The sequence below is a fragment of the Astyanax mexicanus genome, chromosome 19 (genome assembly GCF_023375975.1).
Source record: "Astyanax mexicanus isolate ESR-SI-001 chromosome 19, AstMex3_surface, whole genome shotgun sequence".
Lineage (NCBI taxonomy): Eukaryota > Metazoa > Chordata > Actinopteri > Characiformes > Acestrorhamphidae > Astyanax > Astyanax mexicanus.
Window position 1 is genome coordinate 34,227,611 of NC_064426.1, and position 21,259 is coordinate 34,248,869.

The following is a 21,259-nucleotide window of genomic DNA, read 5'->3' on the forward strand; positions in this document are numbered from 1 at the left end:
GAAATGAGGACACAAGCATCTCTCTCTCTCTCTCTCTCTCTCTCTCTGTCACTCATTCACTCACTCACTATATCTCACTATTTTCATGATGCCAAAAGTGGAACCAAAGTCAAATGTTTACTGGCACAGTTTCCTTAATCTTGTAAAGTGTAGTAATTCCAACAGGGAATGCCCCGTGTTGAGCTATCCATGAATGAGTAATCCTTTTTAATCCAATATATGGCCAAAATAAAACAGCTAGTGCCTGAAATGTAAGACAAATGGGTGTATTAAAAACATATATGCATATATACATTTATATATATCACATAGTCCTTATCTTTAGTTTTTTATGTGTATTTATATATTTCTTTTATTTCTTTATATCTCCAATGGTTGGTGTAAAGAAATGGAAGAAATATATAAATACACATTTAAATAAATAAATAAACTAAAGAGTATACATATATAATGTATGCATAACACACAGTTTTATGTTAGTTTGTTTCAAATTTGTATTTATATATTTCTTGTATTTCTTTATCTCTCCAATAGTTGGTGTAACAGCAATATGTTATATTGAGGTTAATGTAAAGTTTAATATTGGAGAGCTGCAAAAAGGAGCAAAATCTAATATTCATAAATATTTATTATGTTCTGTTTTATATATGAATGCAAATACTGATTTTCAGTAAGTATGATGTTGTTTTTCACTGACCTTTCATATGTCTTTAATTTGACCTTGTCTGTAAACAACCACCTCTTTGGAAAGTTTTAAAAATATTTTTTTTGGTTTATGTAAAATTAAAGAGCAGGTGATTAAACAACCACATGTTAGAGAATAGATTTTTTTGATAGATGGAAACACATAGCACGTTTGTCACAAATACTGAACATCCAGCACTTTTTTTTCAATATTTGTCACCTATAGAAAATAAAAAAATATAATCTAATGTATTTTTAATGTGTTTTTTCTGCCTTTTTGTCTGTCCATATAGAACTGTGGCACCATTCTCCTGTGGTATATCTTTGTATTTTGGATGCTGATAAATGTTTCATTCACAAAAGAAATCACAAAGTCTGTGAATAAAGGGTAAACTGTAAAAACTGCTGACTTGCTTTCTCTGCCTTAATGATGGGCTGAGCCTGCTGGGTATTTTCCACAAAGCTGGATAGTTAAATGTGTTGCTGAGCAGCTGCAGGATTGCTGACCAATTCATAGTGATGGCCCGGCCAGTGAGTTAATTATAAGCATTAATTAACAGCACCTGAAGAAGCTGAGAACTGAGTCAGTTGAACAGCTTTGCTTTTAACAGCAACAGACAACAACCTCCTCTAAAATAGGACTGTTTTTCTACTTACTGTTTAACAAACTAAAAACTAATCTTGTAAAAATACTAAAAATTTAACTATATATGTATAAACCATTGGATTGGCAGAATTAGCAACCTTTAGCTTCCTAAGACATTATGTTATGCTTTTGAGTGAAAAGAAGTTTAAAAAGAGGAAACATGTTAATAAAGAGTTTATACAAATTTGTGTCATTATTAAATGGCATTTCTGTTAGAATGAGCCATTTTTACAGTGCCTAATTTTACGATAAGGAAAATAATTAGCATATATGTATAAATGTATTTAACTTAATGAAGCCAATTTTGGCTCCTGTACAATGCCTGTGCTGGTCGGAGGTGCCATGTTTTTGCCAGTATTATCCAGGAAATATCTTAAAGGGGCACTAAACTCCCTGATTATTACTGACTCCACCCTCAGCTCAAATTTGAAAAAGACAAAAAAAAATGGGAGGGGTAGTTTGGGAGGGACACTGGGTGATGTATGGGTTTAGAGGCAGGGCAGAGGGGAGAGCTGATTGGCTGAGCTGTAGCAACAACAGTGTGTTTCTGATAGTGATGAGACCCAGATGGTTGGGCGTCAGCAGGGTATTATTGATTATTGATTGGCTGATGTGCAGTTTTGTGATGTGTCTGCGTACCAAAGTGCACGGACACATCATCCTCACCTATAGCACAGTTGAACCTGAGAGGGCGCTGCAGAGGCATAAATTATCAGGTAAGGAAAAGGTTTACTTCATAGGAACACATTTCAGCTTTTAACAGAAAATGTGGTTTATGGTTGGCTCTTTAAGACATTTGGGCAAAATGAGAATTTTTGAAATGTGAAACACTTTTGACGTGGGTGTAAAAATCCAATGTCTTTGCCAAAAGTGACCCAGATTTGTTTTGGCTCACATTAAGTTTGTCAGGGTCATATCATTGCCATAACTGTCTCACATTCATATGCTATCTGGGCAACTGGTTCTGGGTTAATTTTTGGAACCAGTTTATTTCTTAGTTACACTGTCACTCAGAACTGTGTGGTGGAAATGACCCAAATTTGTTTTTAACCCAGAGCTTTCTGAGGATGAAATCTATAGCTAAACCAGGTTACACTTGCTTTGTGCCAGGCCTAGCTGTGTACAAAACACAAAAAATAACACAATTGTTATAATTTAAATCTGACTGTTGCTTACATACTGTTGATGGTCAGTGTGTACAAAAAAGCTGATTATAGTGGTGAAAACAAGTAAAATCAGTAAAACTGGTCTTAAATCTGCCTTCAGGTGAAAAACAATGATATTTTTCAGTTTCTTCAGAGCACCAGCATACCTCTTTTAAAGTGCTAATCGTGCGCATGCGTGCAGAGAAATCGCTACAGATTCAACAGATGTACACCGGAAACAGTAGGGTCACGTGGGTTTCTGCTCAGTGGTTGCCATGGCTGACTCGTCTCCATGTCAACAGTAGTTAAAGGTAAGTTTATTTCTGCGCAGAACGAGGGGATACAGCCGACACACTGCGAGTTCTCACAGCTAAAACACCGCTGCGTGTTTTAATGCGGTTAGTAGGGATATTGCCGTGCTTTAGGCGGTTATATCACAAGCTTATCCAGCGAGAAACGCGAGGTTAGCATTTAGCTACAAACAAGCTGGCTAACGCTGCTAACCAACCCACTTCTGCTGTGAGACTGTTAGCTCATTTCAGCTAACAGTTCTCTGCAGTTTAGCTAACGTTACAGGATGTAGACAGTTAGCTGTGGTTTACGGGTTATTTTAATGGATTAATTCTAACCGGTAGGCTTCGGGAGAGCGGTTAAGTTAAGTTAGCTCGCAGGTTTGATAGATTTATTCCCATCGTCTATTTAGTTAGCTAGCTAGCTGGCTTGCTAGCCGGTGTTCTGTCGAGTTGTGCTACCCAGAAAAACCGTGCTATTCTAGTGTATTTTTTAGCGTAAAATGCCTAAAAAAGCACCATTTGTAAAATACTTTTGGTAGGATATTTGGAAACCCTTAATCAATATATCAGGATTAACAATTAATGGTTAATAGGGCTGATTATAACCCGTTTTTTTGTAGTTTACACATTTGTAACGCTCAAAAATGACATAAGGACAGAGAGCTCAGGTTGTTGAATGCACCCAAATAAAATTTAGTAGAACTACGTACCATAAAACATAGAAACATAAAGTAAAATTTGGTTTTGAGAAAAGCAAAAATGCCAGAAAAAGCACCACAGTGGAAATACTCTCGGTAGGATAACGTTATTTGGGAAGCCTAAATTAATATATCATTATATCAGGATACAGTTAACTTAATGGTTAATCGGCGTGATTATAATCCATTTTCTTATATTTTTAATTGATCACTTACTAATGTAACTATAATTATTATTAACTACAATTAACACATTTGAAACACTCATACAAAAAATGGCATAAGGACAGATGTTGAAGCTCAGGTTGTTGAATGCACGCTAGTAACATTAAACATAAAATAAATTTGGGTCTGCGCGTGCGCACTGATGTTGAAAAGCACATTTCGATGGTTAGCACAACTCGACAGAACACCTGGTCGTTAGTAAAATAGCTTAAAGCCAGATAGCTAGCGTTAGATCCTGCTGTGTTTTTTTGCTGCAGGAATATTTTAAGTACTCTAGTTATTGTTAGCTAGCTGGCTATTTTAAATGCTTTAATATTTTGAAATATAAAGTAGGTTATCTTAGATTAAAGAGTTCTTGTTTTATTTAATCTCTTTCTCATTAACTTACCAGCAGCGTATATCCTTGATGTAACTAACTAAGAAAAATGTTGAGTAGTCTTATGTTACCATGGATTATATACTATACTATTTATATTAATACTATGTATATTAATACTTAATACTATTGTTAATACAATGCTTCTGCGTGCTATGCTATCACTGCTGTGTTACTGTGTTGCTGCTGTTACTACTGTGGGACTACTAAATGATTTTCTTTTAAGTAGTTTAGCTAACGTTGATTGTTTCAAAAATTTAGAATACAATGTAGCTTAGGTTAGTAAGTTCTTTATTTTCTGTAATATCTTGCTTTAAACTGTTTCTGTAACGTCAGTTAGCTTAACTAACCTGAACTACTCATTTAACTTATTGTTTTTGAACCATATCTCTGACTAGTAACAAGTCTAGGTCCACCAACCTGTAAATTAATTCTGACTGAATCCTGTACAAATGCTAATGTAAGCTATATCTAACTAATGTGTTTTGGCTGGTTGTAATGTGCATTTATAACCCTAAACCCTATTCCTGATAATGGAACTCAGTTCTCACTGGTAAAATAAAAAATGACAGAAATGTCAGATTTTAGAAATTGGCTTTGGAATATTTGAAATGTAACTAATAATAATATATGATTGTGTGCAACACTTTTTACGTGGGTGTAAAAATCCAATGTCTTTGCCAAAAGTGACCCAGATTTGTTTTGGCTTACATTAAGTTTGTCAGGGTCATATCATTGCCATAACTGTCTCACATTCATATGCATATATCTAACTAATGGCTGGTAATATTTAAAATGACAGAAATGTCAGATTTTAGATATTGGCTTTGAAATATTTGAAATGTTTACTACTAATAATAATGCATGGATTCTCTCTCTTTCATCTCACTCTAATATATAATTACATTTTAACTAGTATAAACTCCACTTGCAGATATCTATGTGGAATACCTGTGGAAATTGTAATTTACTGTAATTATCTGTAATTCCACCTAGTAACAAGTCTAGGTTCCACATACAAATTACATTGTGGATATCTATTAGAATTTATAATAGTTAGAAAATGTATATAGATCTCTATAACTGGAGTTTTTACTAGGAAAAGAGTATTTACAGTCAAGACACAGTGAAATTCCATCTCAATGGTCTCATATGACTAGTTACATTATATTATATTAAGCATCTGTTGTCCACATCATGTGACTAGTTAGAGTGGTTTTGTAGATCTGTAGATCTGATGCTATTGGCACTAAACATTTAAGAGCTGATACAGTTTGCAGAACTTGCATGACAGAGTTCTAAAATTAGAGTTTTAGGACAAGGTTAAATGAATGAGTTGCTTCGGAATGAACTCTTTAGCTATTTTATTTTGTTTATTAGAACAGAAATGTGTATATGTGCAGAATGTGGTTTCACCAGGACCGGCACAAGAAAGGCTGATTTTTGTTTTTATTGGTGTGAAATTTCTTTAGCTGTTAAATAATATGCTTCAGCATCAGATGTATCCATTGTCCCCCACTGTCAGCACTGCTTCAAACGTATTTACTATTCAATAAGAAAAGCCTGTTATGCACATACTCTCTGGGATTGGACCTCATGTATATTTCCCTGTGTTTGTGTTTTTCTGTAGTAAGAAACCAAGATGGCTGAGACAGGTGATGGTAAGAAAGAGGAGGCGGACTACAAGAGACTACACAGCTTTCCTCTAATCAGGGTGGGTATTTGGTTACCGTTTTTGTTTCTTGTGTGTGTTTAACTAGGGCAGTGAACAAAAGAGAGAGGTGAATGTTTTGTTTGTTGTTGTATTTATTCTAACTTGTCTTTGTTCTGTTGTGTCTTGTAGCACACAGATATGCCTGAGGAGATGAGGGTGGAAACCATGGAGCTGTGTGTCACAGCCTGTGAAAAATTTGCCACCAATAATGAGGTAAGAACTGAATGCAGTGGTGTTGCTCAGGTGAAGTTGCTTTTAATACAAGAAACCAATAACTGACACAGCAGATTCTTCATAGGTTATATTTTTTAATTTTGCTTAAATTTAAATTAAAATTGTTCAACATTGAGAAAACGCATTAAAATGTGCAGGTTGACCAATCAGAGCTGGGCTTTGTTTAGTAACAGCACTCTGTTGACATGGTTCTGGACCAAACAAAAGAGCCTGTTACTAGCGGCAGAAGAAAACATCTTATATGAGGTTGAGTAACATTTGTCTTGGTACATTTTAGTCTGGTCATATTCCACAAATAACTGCAGCTTCCCTCACTAATGAGTGCTCATGCAGAGGTGCATATTATAGAGAGCAAAAAAATGGAGCAGAAAGCACAATGAGCAGAGAAACAGAAAGAATGGACAGTTGTGAGAACCTGTCTGGCATGTCTGGCTCTGTTTACAGAACACAAAAAGCAAAATACTTCAGCTTAAAGGTTCCACCACAGTAAAAAAATCAAGTCCTGAGCAGGTCTGGAAACCAGCACCATTAGGTCTAACATAATTGGCAGCCCAGTAGGCCTTATTTAACCTGGATTAAGTGTGTTAATCAGAACTATCAGAACTGTATTGCGTTCCTCATAAAACATGAGATGTTCAAAACTGGCTTCTTACACAGCCTTCCTGTCTACACTAGTGGGTGTATTGGCAGGTTCTCGCTGTCTGGCCCATGGTCCGTACACTTGCGTCATGCCAGACTCACATAGCGGAGCCATCTGGACTGTTACAGTAGCCTGCACGATGTTTTCTTTGTCTTTCTCCCCTTTTTAACTTTGTCTGTCATGTTTCCTCTGTTTAAACTAGGGAAGCACGTGTTTACAGTCACGTATTACATAAAGTATGTTTATGACTATTTAATCAAGTTCCTGAGATGAGTGAACATAGTGTTTTTTATATATTTTTATATTGGTACACCTGTGAAGTGTTTGTCTGGGAGACTAACCCCAGTCGTCAGGGTGAATATCAGAAATGTTAGATATTATGCTGTATTATTTAAGTTTTGGCAGTATTGATACATAAATTTGGCTGCAATATATAGTCATTAGAAAAAATACCTGACACCCTATTAAAACCATTTTAATATATGTAAACATATGACCATTCGATCCTGAGTGTGAGGTAATATAACAAACAGTTGTATATTATAATTTAAAGACATTATTCTTTAGGCAATATTCATGTAATTAAAAAAATATCACACCACCTTTATTACTGGTAAACTGCCTAAAATATAGGTGTAGCTGTACATCAGCTGCAGAGTAAAATGAACATTGTTGTTTTTTTTCTATAAACTACGGACAACATTTCCCCCAAATTCTAAATAAAAAATATTGTCCTTTAGAGCATTTATTTACAAAAAATGAGAAATGGCTGAAATAACAAAAACAGATGCAGAGCTTTCAGACCTCAAATAATGCAAAGAAAACAAGTTTATATTCATAAAGTTTTAAGAGTTCAGAAATCAATATTTGGTAGATTAACCCTGTATTTTTCATGCATCTTGGCTTGTGATCATCCATCTTCCTCTTGATTATATTCCAGAAGTTTTCACTTTGGTAAAATTAAAGAAACACATAATTTTTAGTGGTCTCTTATTTTTTTCCAAGGCTGTATGTCTAATATATCTAGGTGAATAGCTACAACAGCAATGGAAACAACCACAAACTGGACAGTGGGCAGCTGATCTGTGGTGAGAGTTACAGGGAAGCCTGACTTTCAAAGACTTCCATCAGTGTCAAGCTGGACAGGTTGAAAGTAAATCATTTGGAGGAAGGCAGTGAGATGGAATTAGTTTTGACTGGTTTTATGGAGCACAGAGGATGAGAAAACAGCCAGAAGGTAACATAGATATGGAGGCACCCAGAAAACTGGCATCCACCCAATTCATCAGCAACAAACTGAGTGATCCTCACATGCAGTGGGCAGGAGGAATGTAAATGAATCACTATGGACAGATTCAAAGAGCCTCTGAGGCCTTCAGAAAGAGATGTAAAGGTGTAGATAATTTTGGGAAGGGATTAAAAAAACTGAAACCAATTGAAAAGTGCTCTGCTCCCCAAATCAGTGCTAGGGAACTTTATAATATTTTAGTCCACATTTACAAACATTTGAACTTAAAGTGCATTTACAGTATATTATGCAGTACCACCTGAAATGTGTTTAAATTACAATATTAGTCATTGTTTATTTTTTCTGTCTCTTTTTCAGAGTGCAGCTAAGATGATAAAGGAGTCTATGGATAAGAAGTTTGGGAGTTCCTGGCACGTAGTAATCGGGGAAGGCTTCGGCTTCGAGGTGACTCACGAAGTGAAGAATTTACTATATATGTTCTTCGGTGGCAGTCTGGCAGTGTGTGTGTGGAAATGCTCCTAGCAGGATTCTTGGACCAATTCCTCTCCCCCTTCCTCACACACTACCTACTTTTATATATTTATACACCTGTATTCACAGTACTGTCTCAGCTATGCAGTCATTTTTCTATTTGACCCGTATGTCTGTATGCGTGTGTGTGTTTATGTGAAGTTATTTAGGACTGTCTGTTAAAGAGACACTAATATCTGACAGCATAGACCAACCCTTTATAACTCACCTTTTGTCTTGAACTGCGTTTTATATATCGGTTTACATTGAGAAAAACTAATGCTGCAAGGGATCGCTGGGAAGGAGCTTGTCTAGGGTTTATCTCTAAGTTGCACCAGTACTCTTGGGGTGTTTTCACACCTATAGTTTGTTTGCTCTGGTCTGAATCAGTTAAAGGGTTGGTTTCCCAGACATGGATTAGGCCTAGTTGTAGACTGTTTTTTCCTTTAATTAAAAGAACTCCATTTAAAATGCTGTTCCGTCCAAGATTGGGCTTAATCCGTGTCCGGAATGCAGACCCATAAAGTTTGTACAAGATTTGTTTTACACAGGGAAAAATCCAAATGCACTAAAAAGATGTCAAGATAAACTATGTGAGAAAAAAGTGGGAGTCCTCTTTCCTTACTGGTCAGATCTATCTGGGACCGGAGCAAGAAAGTAAATACAGAAAGAAGGTCCTGTGTTCTGGCATGTTTCTCTGCAGTTAAACAAGAATCAAGAGCAGATACAATTTTTCTTTTTTGCTTAGTACTTTTCTGGGTAATGTATCCTGTTAAACAACACCTACAAAAAGCAGTGTATCTCAAACTTTACAAAATACTTCAGTTCAAGGCTGGGGATCAAGGCTGGATCATCTCCTCACCACAAACAATTACAGCACTAGCTCCAGAGTTCGTTTGGGACTGGCCTGAGACCTGAACTGTTTTGGTCTATTCTAGTGGTCTATTCACACCTGCTCAAACAAGTCTGTTTTAAAACCAGATTAAAACATGCAGGTGTAAAATTTACCCTAAACTGTAAACTTTAGGATTCTGTAGTGTGAGATTATAGAAGAGCAAACAATTTTTGGTTCTTTGGAACCATATAAAGATACGTTTAAAAAAATTTATTAATTTACACGTGGATACTATCTGGATTAATTTTGTTTGGATTCTGTTCACACCTTTCAATAAAATGTCATTACAAGCGTTCCCAATGTGACCAGATGACAGTTTACATTCCAGATGACAGATCGCCGGTTACATTTATATGTAAAACAATGTAACAGCCTGTAATAAACTTCTATTAACTTTCCTATAAACAATGGTTTTAATAAAAAAAACATCAGTTTAAAGGACAATGGAGGTTCTACAGTGCAGTGGAGCAATAAATGGTTCTCGCATTCAAGTAATATGTCAGAAATTGTGAAGGATAATTTAAATTGCAAGGAAACTCACTCAGGTTAGCTACATTGAGCAAGTGAGAGAGAGAAACATGAGAAAATCCATATCCACAGTAATAATTAGTTGTATTCATATTTTTCCTCAGAAATGCATTCTGTTTACATTTGTATTAAATGTGAATGAAATCCAAAAAAAAAACATGTTAATGCCAAGTATGAACAGGCACTATGGGGCAGCTTCCTAGACATAGATTAAGCCTAGTCTTGGACTGCATAACATTTTTGAATGGTGATTTTTCAATCAATTTAAAATAAATTGTAGTCTAGGACTAGATCTAATTGCTTTCACTGGCAAACTGACCCTATAAGTCTTGATACTGGAGAACTGCTAAATGCATTAAATTAAACCTGTAGATAATATTTACAGTATACTAGCACCGGGGTTTGGGTACCCTGTTCTATACTGTGGCTAGAAAATAAAACATTTTTCTCATTTTATTATTAAGAGTACTGTTGCAGACTAGAGTTAACAACAATTGACCTTTTTGTACAAAAGAAAAAACCCAATACAAAGTGTTTAACACTGAACAGAAGCACATCCACAGCTCCACTTACCAACCAACTCCCACAACATCCTACTGCAGTTCTTTCACTGGTGGATTAACACATCTTTTTTATTTTTTTTTTATTTGAGCCACCACTCAGTAATGTCCTCTCACGTTTTTCACTCCCTCTCACTCCCTCCCTCTCACTCCCCCTCACTTTCACTCTCCACCCTCTTAGTCAGTCTCTTGGCTAACAGTGGAGTCCCACTCTCCCCTCGGTGGGCTGCCAATGCCATCTGTTTCAAAACCACCACTTCCTCTGTGCCTCTGTCTCTTTCTCTCTTTCTCTTTATTTCTCTCACTATTATTTTACGTTTTTTCCTTTTTTTCATTGTTATGCTGGGTGTCATTTGCACCAATTTTCTTTAACAAACCAGCATTTGTGAATTGTCATCTGTGAAAACTTGAAAACAAGTATAAATCCCAGAACTTTTTAAATAAAATAAAAAATGACGTAATTTCTTTTGTGGTTTCTTGAGTTTTGTTCTTTAAAGTCTCAGTGCAAGTTGACACTGCAGTTTTCCTTGGAGCTAAAGAGGGATTCACTGGAGATTCAGCATTTTTGCAGAGAACTGGGGTTTTGAGTCCCTCAGGATGCTGCCCCATAGATCAAAAAGACTTATCGTGAACCTCCAGCTCAGTATATACACTCTTCTATCCCCTGCAGCTCCCACAATCCCCTTAGCAGAGATACTGTCTGTCTCTATATTTGGAGTAAGTAGGACATTTTTGTGTAGCTACTTCAGGGAATCATTTTTTTTTTTTTTTTGTAAACAGCAGCTTTAACTGGTCGATACATTGATTTGAATTTATCAGTCTACTCATGCTTTAGCAGGAAGTTCACTCAGAGTTGCCACCCGTCCTGTAAAAATACAGAACGTCCTTTATTTGGCAATTAAACGTTGCATCCAGTTTTGAACCAATATGCAAAGCGATTTGTTCTTTATTTCCAATATGTCCATATATAAATATGTAGATATTTCAATTTTCTATTTATTTGGTGGGCGTCACTTAATTTCTTTTCTAAAAAAAAAGTGGCAACCCCTTAGTTCACAAGAAGCCATTAAACACTTTTAGTGCATGTCTAACAAGTATGTTTGCTACAGACCATGCACAGATTTCAAATGCTTCATGAACAACCAGGTTCCTGGTGTTTCTTTTAATTTAGTGAATAAATAATTCTAAAAGTACTTTACTAAACATGTGATGTGAGTAGTGCCTTTCCTAAATGTAACATGAACTGATTTCTGTGTTTTGTACTCAGATTTAAAATATTTCTGTTGCTTTATTGCACTTAAATCGGTTCATTCCTCATGAAATCTTAATCTTGAAATAAATTGTTTTGATATGACACCAATAATCATTGAAGAAAGATTAGATTACAAACCACAAAGTGATATGACCACTAGCTATTATTTTGATGTAGCTTTCTCACATCAAACTGATGCGCAGGAGATTTATTTGCATGTGAGTTAAAGGGGAAATCCAATATGGAATCAACCTTGATTGCAGTGATGCGTGATAACAAGTACAAACTTGTGTCAAATAGCCCACCTCCATTCACCCCCAGCATTCCAAAATACAGTGCTTTTAGCTAATGTTTCCAAAAGACAATGCTATCAATAGGGGCATAGCGTTACCCATTCAAGGAAATCACTGTTTTTTTTACACCATTAACAAGCTCAAAGTAGTTCCACGCTTCATTGGTAGCTTGTCAGTCGACTTATCATGACTTAATAATAAACTTCACTTTTATTATTCTACCAATAAAGTTTGGAGCTATTTTGAGCTCGTTAAAGGTGCAAAAATAGTGATTTCTTTTAATGGAAAACACTTTGCCCCTATCATAAGCATTGTAAGCCTGTTGGGAGCATTGGCTAAAAGCACTGTATTTCTGAATGCTGAGGGTGAATTGGATGTAAGCTATTTAACATATGTTCATACATGTTATCATGTGTCACTATACCCCAAGTCCATCACACTGGATTTTTTCTTAAAATGAAACAGGATTAGGCAAGAAAACTCCAAAAACACTTATGAAGCATGTACTCTGTTTTTTTTTTTGTCTTCTCTTAATGAGCTGTTTTTAAGTCTTGGTACTTCAGCAAAACTGGATGCAAAGTAAGTGTTTCAGTGTGTACTCAGTGTGTGTTTTAGTGTGGTTTAAAGAACTGCTATGGGGTATGAACTCTCTGCTTGACTCAGATAACCCCTTTATTAACTCACCTGCTTTTATATAAGCGTCCTCCCTTTTATCTCTCTTCTATCTCTGCCCTCTGACTGCGTCCCACGCTCTGAGCCCCTGACATACTGCGCTGTATCTGCAGGAGTCGGACGTGCTATATCGGCCCTCTTTTCATCTTTTTTCTCTTCCTTTCTTCTGCCCTTTCCAGCAAGACATTTATGTCTCCACTCTTCTTTTTCAGGTAACTCGCCACCTGTCTCCTTTTCTTCCTGCACGTTTTCTTTCCGAGCTGATCTAAAGGCAGCTTTCTTAGAATATCCTAAACATACCTGTCACCGTTAGAGCTTCATCACTGTTCTCGGAGCAGCCGGCACAGGTGTACAGTACTTTCTTCCTGGCCAGACTGCCTCTCAGCAGGGAAGCTGGAGGATTTGCCTTTCACGCTGCTTCTCTGAGCTCCACGACAGAGGGAGAGGGTCACGCAGGTGAGGGAACAGGGAGGGGAGAGAGGCAGGGGGGAATCAGAGACATATGAATGAGGGAATGTTACAGTAGGCTTAAGAAGGGATGGAAAGGAGCCTTGATGTGTCAGACAGCACAGAGTTCTTCAGCCTGTTACATATTCAGTCTCTGCCTTGCTTTCTTTGGTGGCCAGGTTTCAGATAGCATGCCCATACGGGACCCAGAAAGGTCTGTGCACGGTATAGATACACCAAAATAAATATTTTCAGCTAAAACAAAACCCGAACGAGATGAACAACAAAAAAAATGTTGGTTTAAAGATTAAATACCAAATACTGAAGACTGAAATACTGACGTTTTCCAAGTTTTCATTCTTTTTGATGTTTTTTTTTTAGCCCTGGAAAAAATTAAACAACCTAAATACATTATGTCTTGCTTTTGTCAAAGGAAAAGGCATTATAGCTGCAAAACTAAAATTTAGCCTGTATTTAAGTATTTATTGAACATTTTTTTTAAAGACTAACATTGTTCATATCTCACTATACAAACCAACAAAGCACAATATATTTACCTCAAACAGTGCTATTCTCATTATACATTTTATCTTAGAGTTACTCCAGTCATACATATACAGTAGCTAGCTAACTAGCTATCTGAGTAGTGCAATTTTAGCCATACATTTACCACAGCAGTGCTATTGTAGTCATATACACAGCCTGGCCAACCCTGCAAAAAATTAAACACCCTAAATAAATTATGTCTTTCTTTTGTCAAATAAAAAAGGCAATACAGCTTCAAAACTAAAATGTAGGCTACAAGTATTTATTGAATACTTTTTTTACAGACTAACATTGTTCATATCTCACTATACAAACCAACAAAACACAATGTATTTACTTCCAACAGTGCTATTCTCATTATTCATTTTCTCTCTGAGAGTTACTCTAGTCATACATATACAGTAGCTAGCTATCTAGCTGTCTCAGTAGTGCAATTTTAGCCATACATTTACCACAACAGTGCTATTGTAGTCATATACACACAGCCTGCCAAAAAAAGTTGCCACCTGGATTTAACTAAGCGAAGGTACGAGCCTCCTAATGTTTAATCTTTCAGCTGGCAACAAGTTTTTTTTTTGTTTTGTTTTTTTTTTCATATTTTTCCCATTTTCTCCCAATTTACATGGCCAATTACCCAACCCACTCATCAGGACTCCCCCATCACTAGTAAAGCCCTAACACACCAGGAGGGCGAAGACTAACACATGCTTCCTCCGATGCATGTGAAATCAGCCAACGCTTCTTTTCGAGCTGCTGCTGATGCAGCATTGCTGAGTAGTATCACAGCGCACTCGGAGGAAGGCGCAACAATTTGGTTCCGGTACATCAGCTCACAGACGCCCTGTGCTGTGGACATCATCCTAGGAGTGATGTGGGGAGAGAGCGCCATCTACCCACCCAGAGGAAGCAGGGCCAATTTTGCTCCCTCTAAGCGCCAGCAGCTTGATGGCAAAGCTGCATGAGCGGGGGAAAACAAGTTTTTAACCCCAACTGGTGCAATGACTTGCTTCTCATTTCTTAAACAACAATGTCAAGACACATCTTGTAGTGGTGGAAAAGATGTCAGTCTGTTTGAGAAGGGTCAAATTATAGGCATGCATCAAGCAGAGAAAACATCTAAGGAGCTTGCAGAAACCACTAAAACTGGGTTAGGAACTGTCCAAAGCATTATTAAAAACTGGAAGGACAATGGGGACGCATCAGCTTCAAGGAAGAAATGTGGCCGGAAAAAAGTCCTGAATGACGTTTGGTGAAATGAAATTGGAGAAAAACAATACTAGAATTCAGTGCTATGTTTAATAGTGACAGTAAGAGCATTTCCACACGCACTATGCAAAGGGAACTCAAGGTATTGGGACTAAACAGCTGTGTAGCCTTAAGAAAACCACTTATCAGTGAGGCTAACCATAAAAAGGCTTTAGTTTGCTAGGGAGCATGAAAGAAGATCATGTGGTCTGATGAGTCCAGATTTACCCCATTCTAGAGTGATGGGAGCATCAGGGCAAGAATATACTACTGAAAGACCAGGTTATTCCATCAATAGATTTTTTTCTTCCCTGATGGCACGGCCATATTCCAAGATCACAATGCCAGGATTTATGGGGCTGGAATTGTGAAAGAGTGATTCAGGGAGCATGAGATCATCATTTTCACACAGTGACGTGCAGACGCTATGGCCCAATGTGCTTGGGCAACTGCCCTTTTGCCGTCCTTGGCTGATATTGCCCTTCCGAGGGAGGGGAAAAAATAATATAGGCTAATATGATTTCATGTTTCAACAAGATTTTCTTTATAATTTGTAATTTTGATTGAAGTTTCGTAAAACAAAGTTTTCAGAGTCAATCATTCAGATTCAGGCACCTCGAGAGATAGGCAAAAGGGAGGGGCGCGGGCGTAGCGAGGGACTAGCAGCACGCTTCACTAGAAAAAAAAAAGGCGCAGCACACGACCGGGCGGTGCTTCAGCCAGCAGAGCCCTTTCTTCAGGTTAGAGCAACTGCCCTTCAAGATTCCTGTGCAAGTCCCTGTTTTCACACATGGATTGTTCACCACAGAGTCCAGACCTTAACCTCATTGAGAATCTTTGGGATGTGCTGGAGAAGCGCAGCTTTCTGCAGTGGTCAGACTCTACCATCATTAATTCTGCTGCAAGATCTTGGTGAAAAATTAATGCGACCCCGGATTGAAATAAATCTTGTGACACTGCAGAAGCTTATTAAAACAATGCCACATCAAATGTGTGCCGCAATCAAAGCTAAAGGCAGTTCAACCAAATATTAGAGTGTGTGACCTTTTTTTTTTGGATGGCCAGGCAGTGTATTTTTTCAATACTCTTGACTTAGATGACGTGCAGATCACATTTTTAATGACAAATTTCTGCAGAAACCCATGAAATTCCGAAAGGTTCACATACTTTTTTTGCGTCTGTAGATATGATGTAATTTTATATGCTATTACAGTGAAGAGCGGAAAGGATTGGTCCAACATAATCCTGCAAAACACAGAGATAACACATGGTGATGAGAGCATATGGTAATACAATGTGCAATTCAATAAAGCATGAGGAGGATGTGGTGTAATTCTGTAATAATGCAGAGTGGGATTACACTGCTCTTACGTAACTCTGTGTGTTTGTGCGTCTGTCCTTTTAATGTGTGGTGTCTGGGAGAATGATGAAGGCGTGGATCGAAGAGGGGATCGACTGGTTTAAGCTCATCAGGGCCGAGGAAAAAGGAGAATTACAAAGTACGAGGGAAATTCTGATTGTTTTGCTTTCAGCGTGCATTCCCACAATCCGCTGTGCTCACATGTTTACTTATATTATTTTTTCATTTGCTGCTTTAATTAAACAATAATTATCTCCTCTTCTCATTTTAGTTCATTTTTATTTAATAATGTCTTCATCTTTTTTTTCTCTCGCTCTCTCTTTTTTTTTCTCTCACACACACATATACACACACACAGATTGACATGCGCACAGTTGACTAAATGAAATATTCATAGGTAGGCAGTGAGTGAATGTATCTTGGGAGAAAGAGTATGTCTGTCTTCAAAGGGACTCTTCTGTCTCTTCTGTATGGACAGTACACACTCACTTAATCAGACACACACATAAAATACTCTTTAATCCTTTTACTCATATAAAGTAATGATTTTTATTCAAATTCTTATAAACACCACCGGCTCAGTAGTGCTTGTGTATTCTTCCATTTGTCAAAAAATAATAATAAAAATAATTGGGTTGTTGGAACTTTTTTACAGTATATTGTGAATATAATGATAACATACATGTATCCGATTACAATATTATAAAGCAAAAACCTTACAATTAAAAGGAGTACCCTACCTATAGTACCCTGTTGGGTGTACACATGCCTCCTCCGATACATGTGAAGTCATTCACTGCCTCTTTTTGAACTGCTGTAGCATCACAGCGCACTCGGAGGAAAGCGTAGCGACACGGTTTCCGATACGTAAGCTCACAGATGCCTTGTGCCGATTGACATCACCCTTTAGAGTGATGTGGAGAGAGAGTACCATCTACCCACCCAGAGAGGGCAAGGCCAATTGTGCTCTCTCAGGGCTCTGGCAGCTGATGGCAAGCTGCATGAATGGGACTCGAATCAGCAATCTCCCAATCACAGTAGCAGTGCTTTTGACTGCTGGACCACTGTAGATCATTGTAGGGGCAATGTCTAGCAGCCATTAATCTTTCACCGGGAGGTACACTACCCTTCCTGACCTTAGTTTACTTAACCCATTATTGGGCCTTGTTCCATATACAGGCTACAGGTGTAGATGATACAAAACCCTTTTTTCTGCTGTAAAATATCATATTTACATTCTGACAATTTAAGGGCTTTAAAATCTTCTACAGGACACTTGTGATAATTCCAGATCAGTAACAGGAATCATATTCATGCATGTAATATTCTGCATGTTTGAGAATAGATGTAAAAACTAGATAAATATAATGAAACTAAAGGTTTGGAGGACATGTACTGGTTGATTTGTATTCAGGAAAATATTGATTTTAAAACAAAGTTCAGGAAAGAGACAATCTTATGATTTTATTCATTATATTTTGACATTAGCAGATTTACCTAAAAAAAATCTATTACAATCATGTTCTACTCTCATGTTCCTTATCAAACATGAAATCTTTTTATGTAATGTTTTAATAAAAATCCTCAAGTTTTAGTGGTGTAGTATCAGGCAGACCATGGACAAAAATCAAAGGTCATCTCAAACTTTCCTAGTTAGATGGATCTAAATGTAATATATATGTAATGAATATATTTGTAATCTGGTACAACTGTAGATGAATATACTAAAGAATGCACTCCTCTTGAATATTAACTTTTGAATAAATTTGTCATAAAGTCATGCCAAGATGGAACAGAATCTTAAAGGAATGTTTCCAACATTTTATGAAAGTCATGTTATGAACAATTGAGTCTGTTCTGAAAGCAAAAGCAGGCTCGACTCAGGATTAGTATACAGTAGTGTTCCTATTAGTGCTTAGTGGTTAGATATTCATAATATGATAGACAGAATTGATGAAGTGTTGGGTAGAAACGGGGGGATAGTGGATGAATATTTGATCTTGCCTGTGCCATTGAGCTGCAGACTGCTAAAATTCAATATTAACAGCAAATAGGATGCTTCTCTATTCCGTCAGCCTTTCTCTGCTGCATGTTATATAGTGTGTGTGGGTGTGTGTGTGGGGGCGTGCATGGGCATGGGCATGTGCAGCTATGGACGAGGATTCTGCTTGTATAATGATAAAGCTGTTAAGTGTATAGGGAGAACTGCTCCTCTGGTCCCAGAAGTAGGACCAGAATAGGCAAGTAGGTGCGGCACTCTTGCAGTCGGCTACTTGAAAAGCTAGTTGGAATTGAACAAAAAAAAAAAAAAAGACCCTGACCTGTCTTTCACTCTTTCACCTTATCGACATGACTGTGCTGTAGCATCATTTATTACTTGCTGCACTGGTCTTTTTCAGTGGCGTGGGGTGCACACGTGTGTGTTAGAAGTGATGGAGAGAGATAGAGACAGAGAGATTGTGAGGAAAGCGCCGGAGTCCAGGCAGAGGAGTGCGCATGTGCACGGGCTTAAAAATCAATGAGGGTTCAAATCACGCAGGCAAAGAGACAGAGCAGCTCCAGAGGGATAACAGAGCATCAGAGCCGCCGGTTAAAGCGATCATTTCCCTCGCCTCCTCTCTGCTCTCTGTGTTACATAAAAACCCTCAAGCTGCACATCGGCTTCGCCTTCGAATGCCCATGTGGAGCCTGATCATACATTCCTATACTGATTTTACCTCCCTCGCTCCAGGATCGTGGTTCTCGTGACGTTCTCTTTGTTGGCTGCATCGAACACCGCAGAGCCATCAATCAACAACTCTGAGAGAAAACTCAAAAGCATGAGCAGAAATGAAAATGCCTGAATAAAACATAAGTGTGTAAGACTGGTGGAGGAGAACATGCCAAGATGCATGAAAACTGTGATTAAAAACCAGGGTTATTCCACAACAAAATATTCATTTCTGAACTCTTAAAATTTTATGAATATAAACTTTTTTTTGCATTATTTGAGGTCTGATTGAGTCTATGTATGAGGTCTGATTGAGTCTATGTATATATATATATATATGTCTATGTTATTTTCGGTACAGTGATGGCAGCGCTTGGAGCTGAAGCTAGTGTTATAGGATGTGGTTTTTAATAAGCTTCTTGTGCACTTTTTAAGTTATTAATGCCTCGTTTTAAATGTCAGGGCTCTCCAGATTCTAGCAAGGTGGTGTGGACATACTTTAAGCCTGAATAACGGTGGAAAAAGCGATTTATCAAGGCAAATTATGCCCCGTGTCACCCAGACTAAAGGGTTTTTGGACAAACTGTTAAAATGTCTGGATCTCGGAACGCTGTGGAAGAACGGAGGTGTGCTACTCATCAAAGGTAAGTGATTTTTATCATGTTTTACTACACCTAAAGTCAATTTTACATCGGAGTTCTCCTTTAATAGAGTGACAGTATCATGCTGTAGAGATGCTTTTCTTCAGCGGAGACAGGGAAGCTGATCAGAGTGAGTTGAGGGGAAGGTGGATGGAGCCAAATACAGTACAATCCTGGAAAAAGAAAACCTGAGTCTACAAAAGACTTGAAACTGGGAGTGAGGTTCACCTTCCAGCAAGACGATGACCCTAAACAAACAGCCAGGGCTACAGTGGAATGGTTTAGATTAAAGAATATTCATGTGTTAGAATGGCCCAGTCAAAGTCCTGACCTAAACCTCATGAAGTTTATGTGGCAAGACATTAAAATTGCTGTTTACAGACACTCTCCATCCAACCTGACTGAGCTTCAGCTGTTTTAATGAAAAAGTGAAAATCTCAGTCTCTAAATTGTGCAAAGCTGGTAGAGACTTATTCCAAAACATAGTTTGGGAATTTTGTGTTGGTATCTCACCTAAAATCACAATAAAAAATAAAATTTAACCACAAGTTCATGATTTGTAAGGTATTTGTAATGATTTTGAAGTTGAAGACTACTTAGTGAATGAAATCTAATATAAGACACTCAGTCAGAACAAAGATTACTAACAGCCTGTTTAGACCCGTAATGCGTTTTCTTATACATACATGTCAAACAGACCTCAGGTTTAAAGGTTAAATACAAGCAAATGTAAAATATGGATCCCTAAAATCCAATGTGTTCATTATATATCTGAGCAAATATGACAATCTGCCTTACAAAGCCGTTTCACTTCTGCTGAACATTATTAAATAAGCAATGATTCCTTAAAGAAATGGGTTAGGACAGCTCCTCTTACCTCCTCATTTTAATTCAGCTCGCTGTTTGATCGTACCTGTTTGATGTAGAGATCAGAAGCCCAGATCACATGTTCATGTGAAAGGAGAAGCAGCTTGTTGAGTTCAGCAGAAAATGATTCATCTTGAGATTCTGAGCACCCAATTATTCTCTGTTTTTACATACAGTGAGATTCAGTGACGTTCAGCTGAAATGAAAGACCCAGTGGAGGTATAGCCCTCATATTTCACTTTAGGATGGATAGAACAGCATGTATAGGGTTTGTTTTTCTGTTTACTTTCATGATAAATAGGACCATACACTGCAAGAAACTAAATCTTAGCAAGTGATATTTTCTAAATTTAGGGCAATAAATCTTATTTTCTTCTCTGATAATACTTTTTGTTTACTAAGCATTGTAAGGGTTAGATTATTTTGCTTATTTTAGGGATTATTAGCTTAATCATTCTTACTTAGAATTTGTACCTTATTTTAAGTAATGTGAACTCAAAATAAGCACAATCCAGCAGCAATCAAGTTATTCTGATTCTTGTGTCCAAAAACAGTGACTTTTTTTGCTTGATTTAGGTGTTACTTCACTCATTTTTAGACTTTGCCATTGTTTTTTGTAAGAAATCTTACTAAGAAAATTTTGCTTATCCCTTTGGCAGTTTTTTTTGCTTAATATACATATATTTGTCTTAATTTGCATATATTTTGTCTAGTTTTTGCCAATGGATTTTTTTGCAGTGTATCCTGATGCTTATGGCTTATATCCCCAAATATCAGGAGTCCATCTTGGCCTGATATCTATATATATGATCCTGGTGTGGTTTACAAA

At 37.3% G+C, this 21,259-nt stretch overlaps 1 protein-coding gene across 2 annotated transcripts; it reads left to right on the forward strand.

Moving 5' to 3' along the window:
- Positions 1–2,636: 2,636 nt before the first annotated feature.
- Positions 2,637–10,862, forward strand: dnal4a (dynein, axonemal, light chain 4a). Of its 2 annotated transcripts, none has more exons than XM_007240604.4 (4): positions 2,637–2,786; positions 5,698–5,781; positions 5,911–5,994; positions 8,262–10,862. In XM_007240604.4, the coding sequence occupies exons 2-4, from the start codon at positions 5,710–5,712 to the stop codon at positions 8,424–8,426; spliced, it is 321 nt and encodes a 106-aa protein (XP_007240666.1). In that variant the 5' UTR covers positions 2,637–2,786; positions 5,698–5,709; the 3' UTR covers positions 8,427–10,862. The 2 variants fall into 2 exon arrangements, with proteins under 2 accessions (XP_007240666.1, XP_007240667.1); XM_007240605.4 differs by having other exon boundaries at positions 2,786–2,873.
- The last annotated feature ends 10,397 nt before the right edge of the window (positions 10,863–21,259 follow it).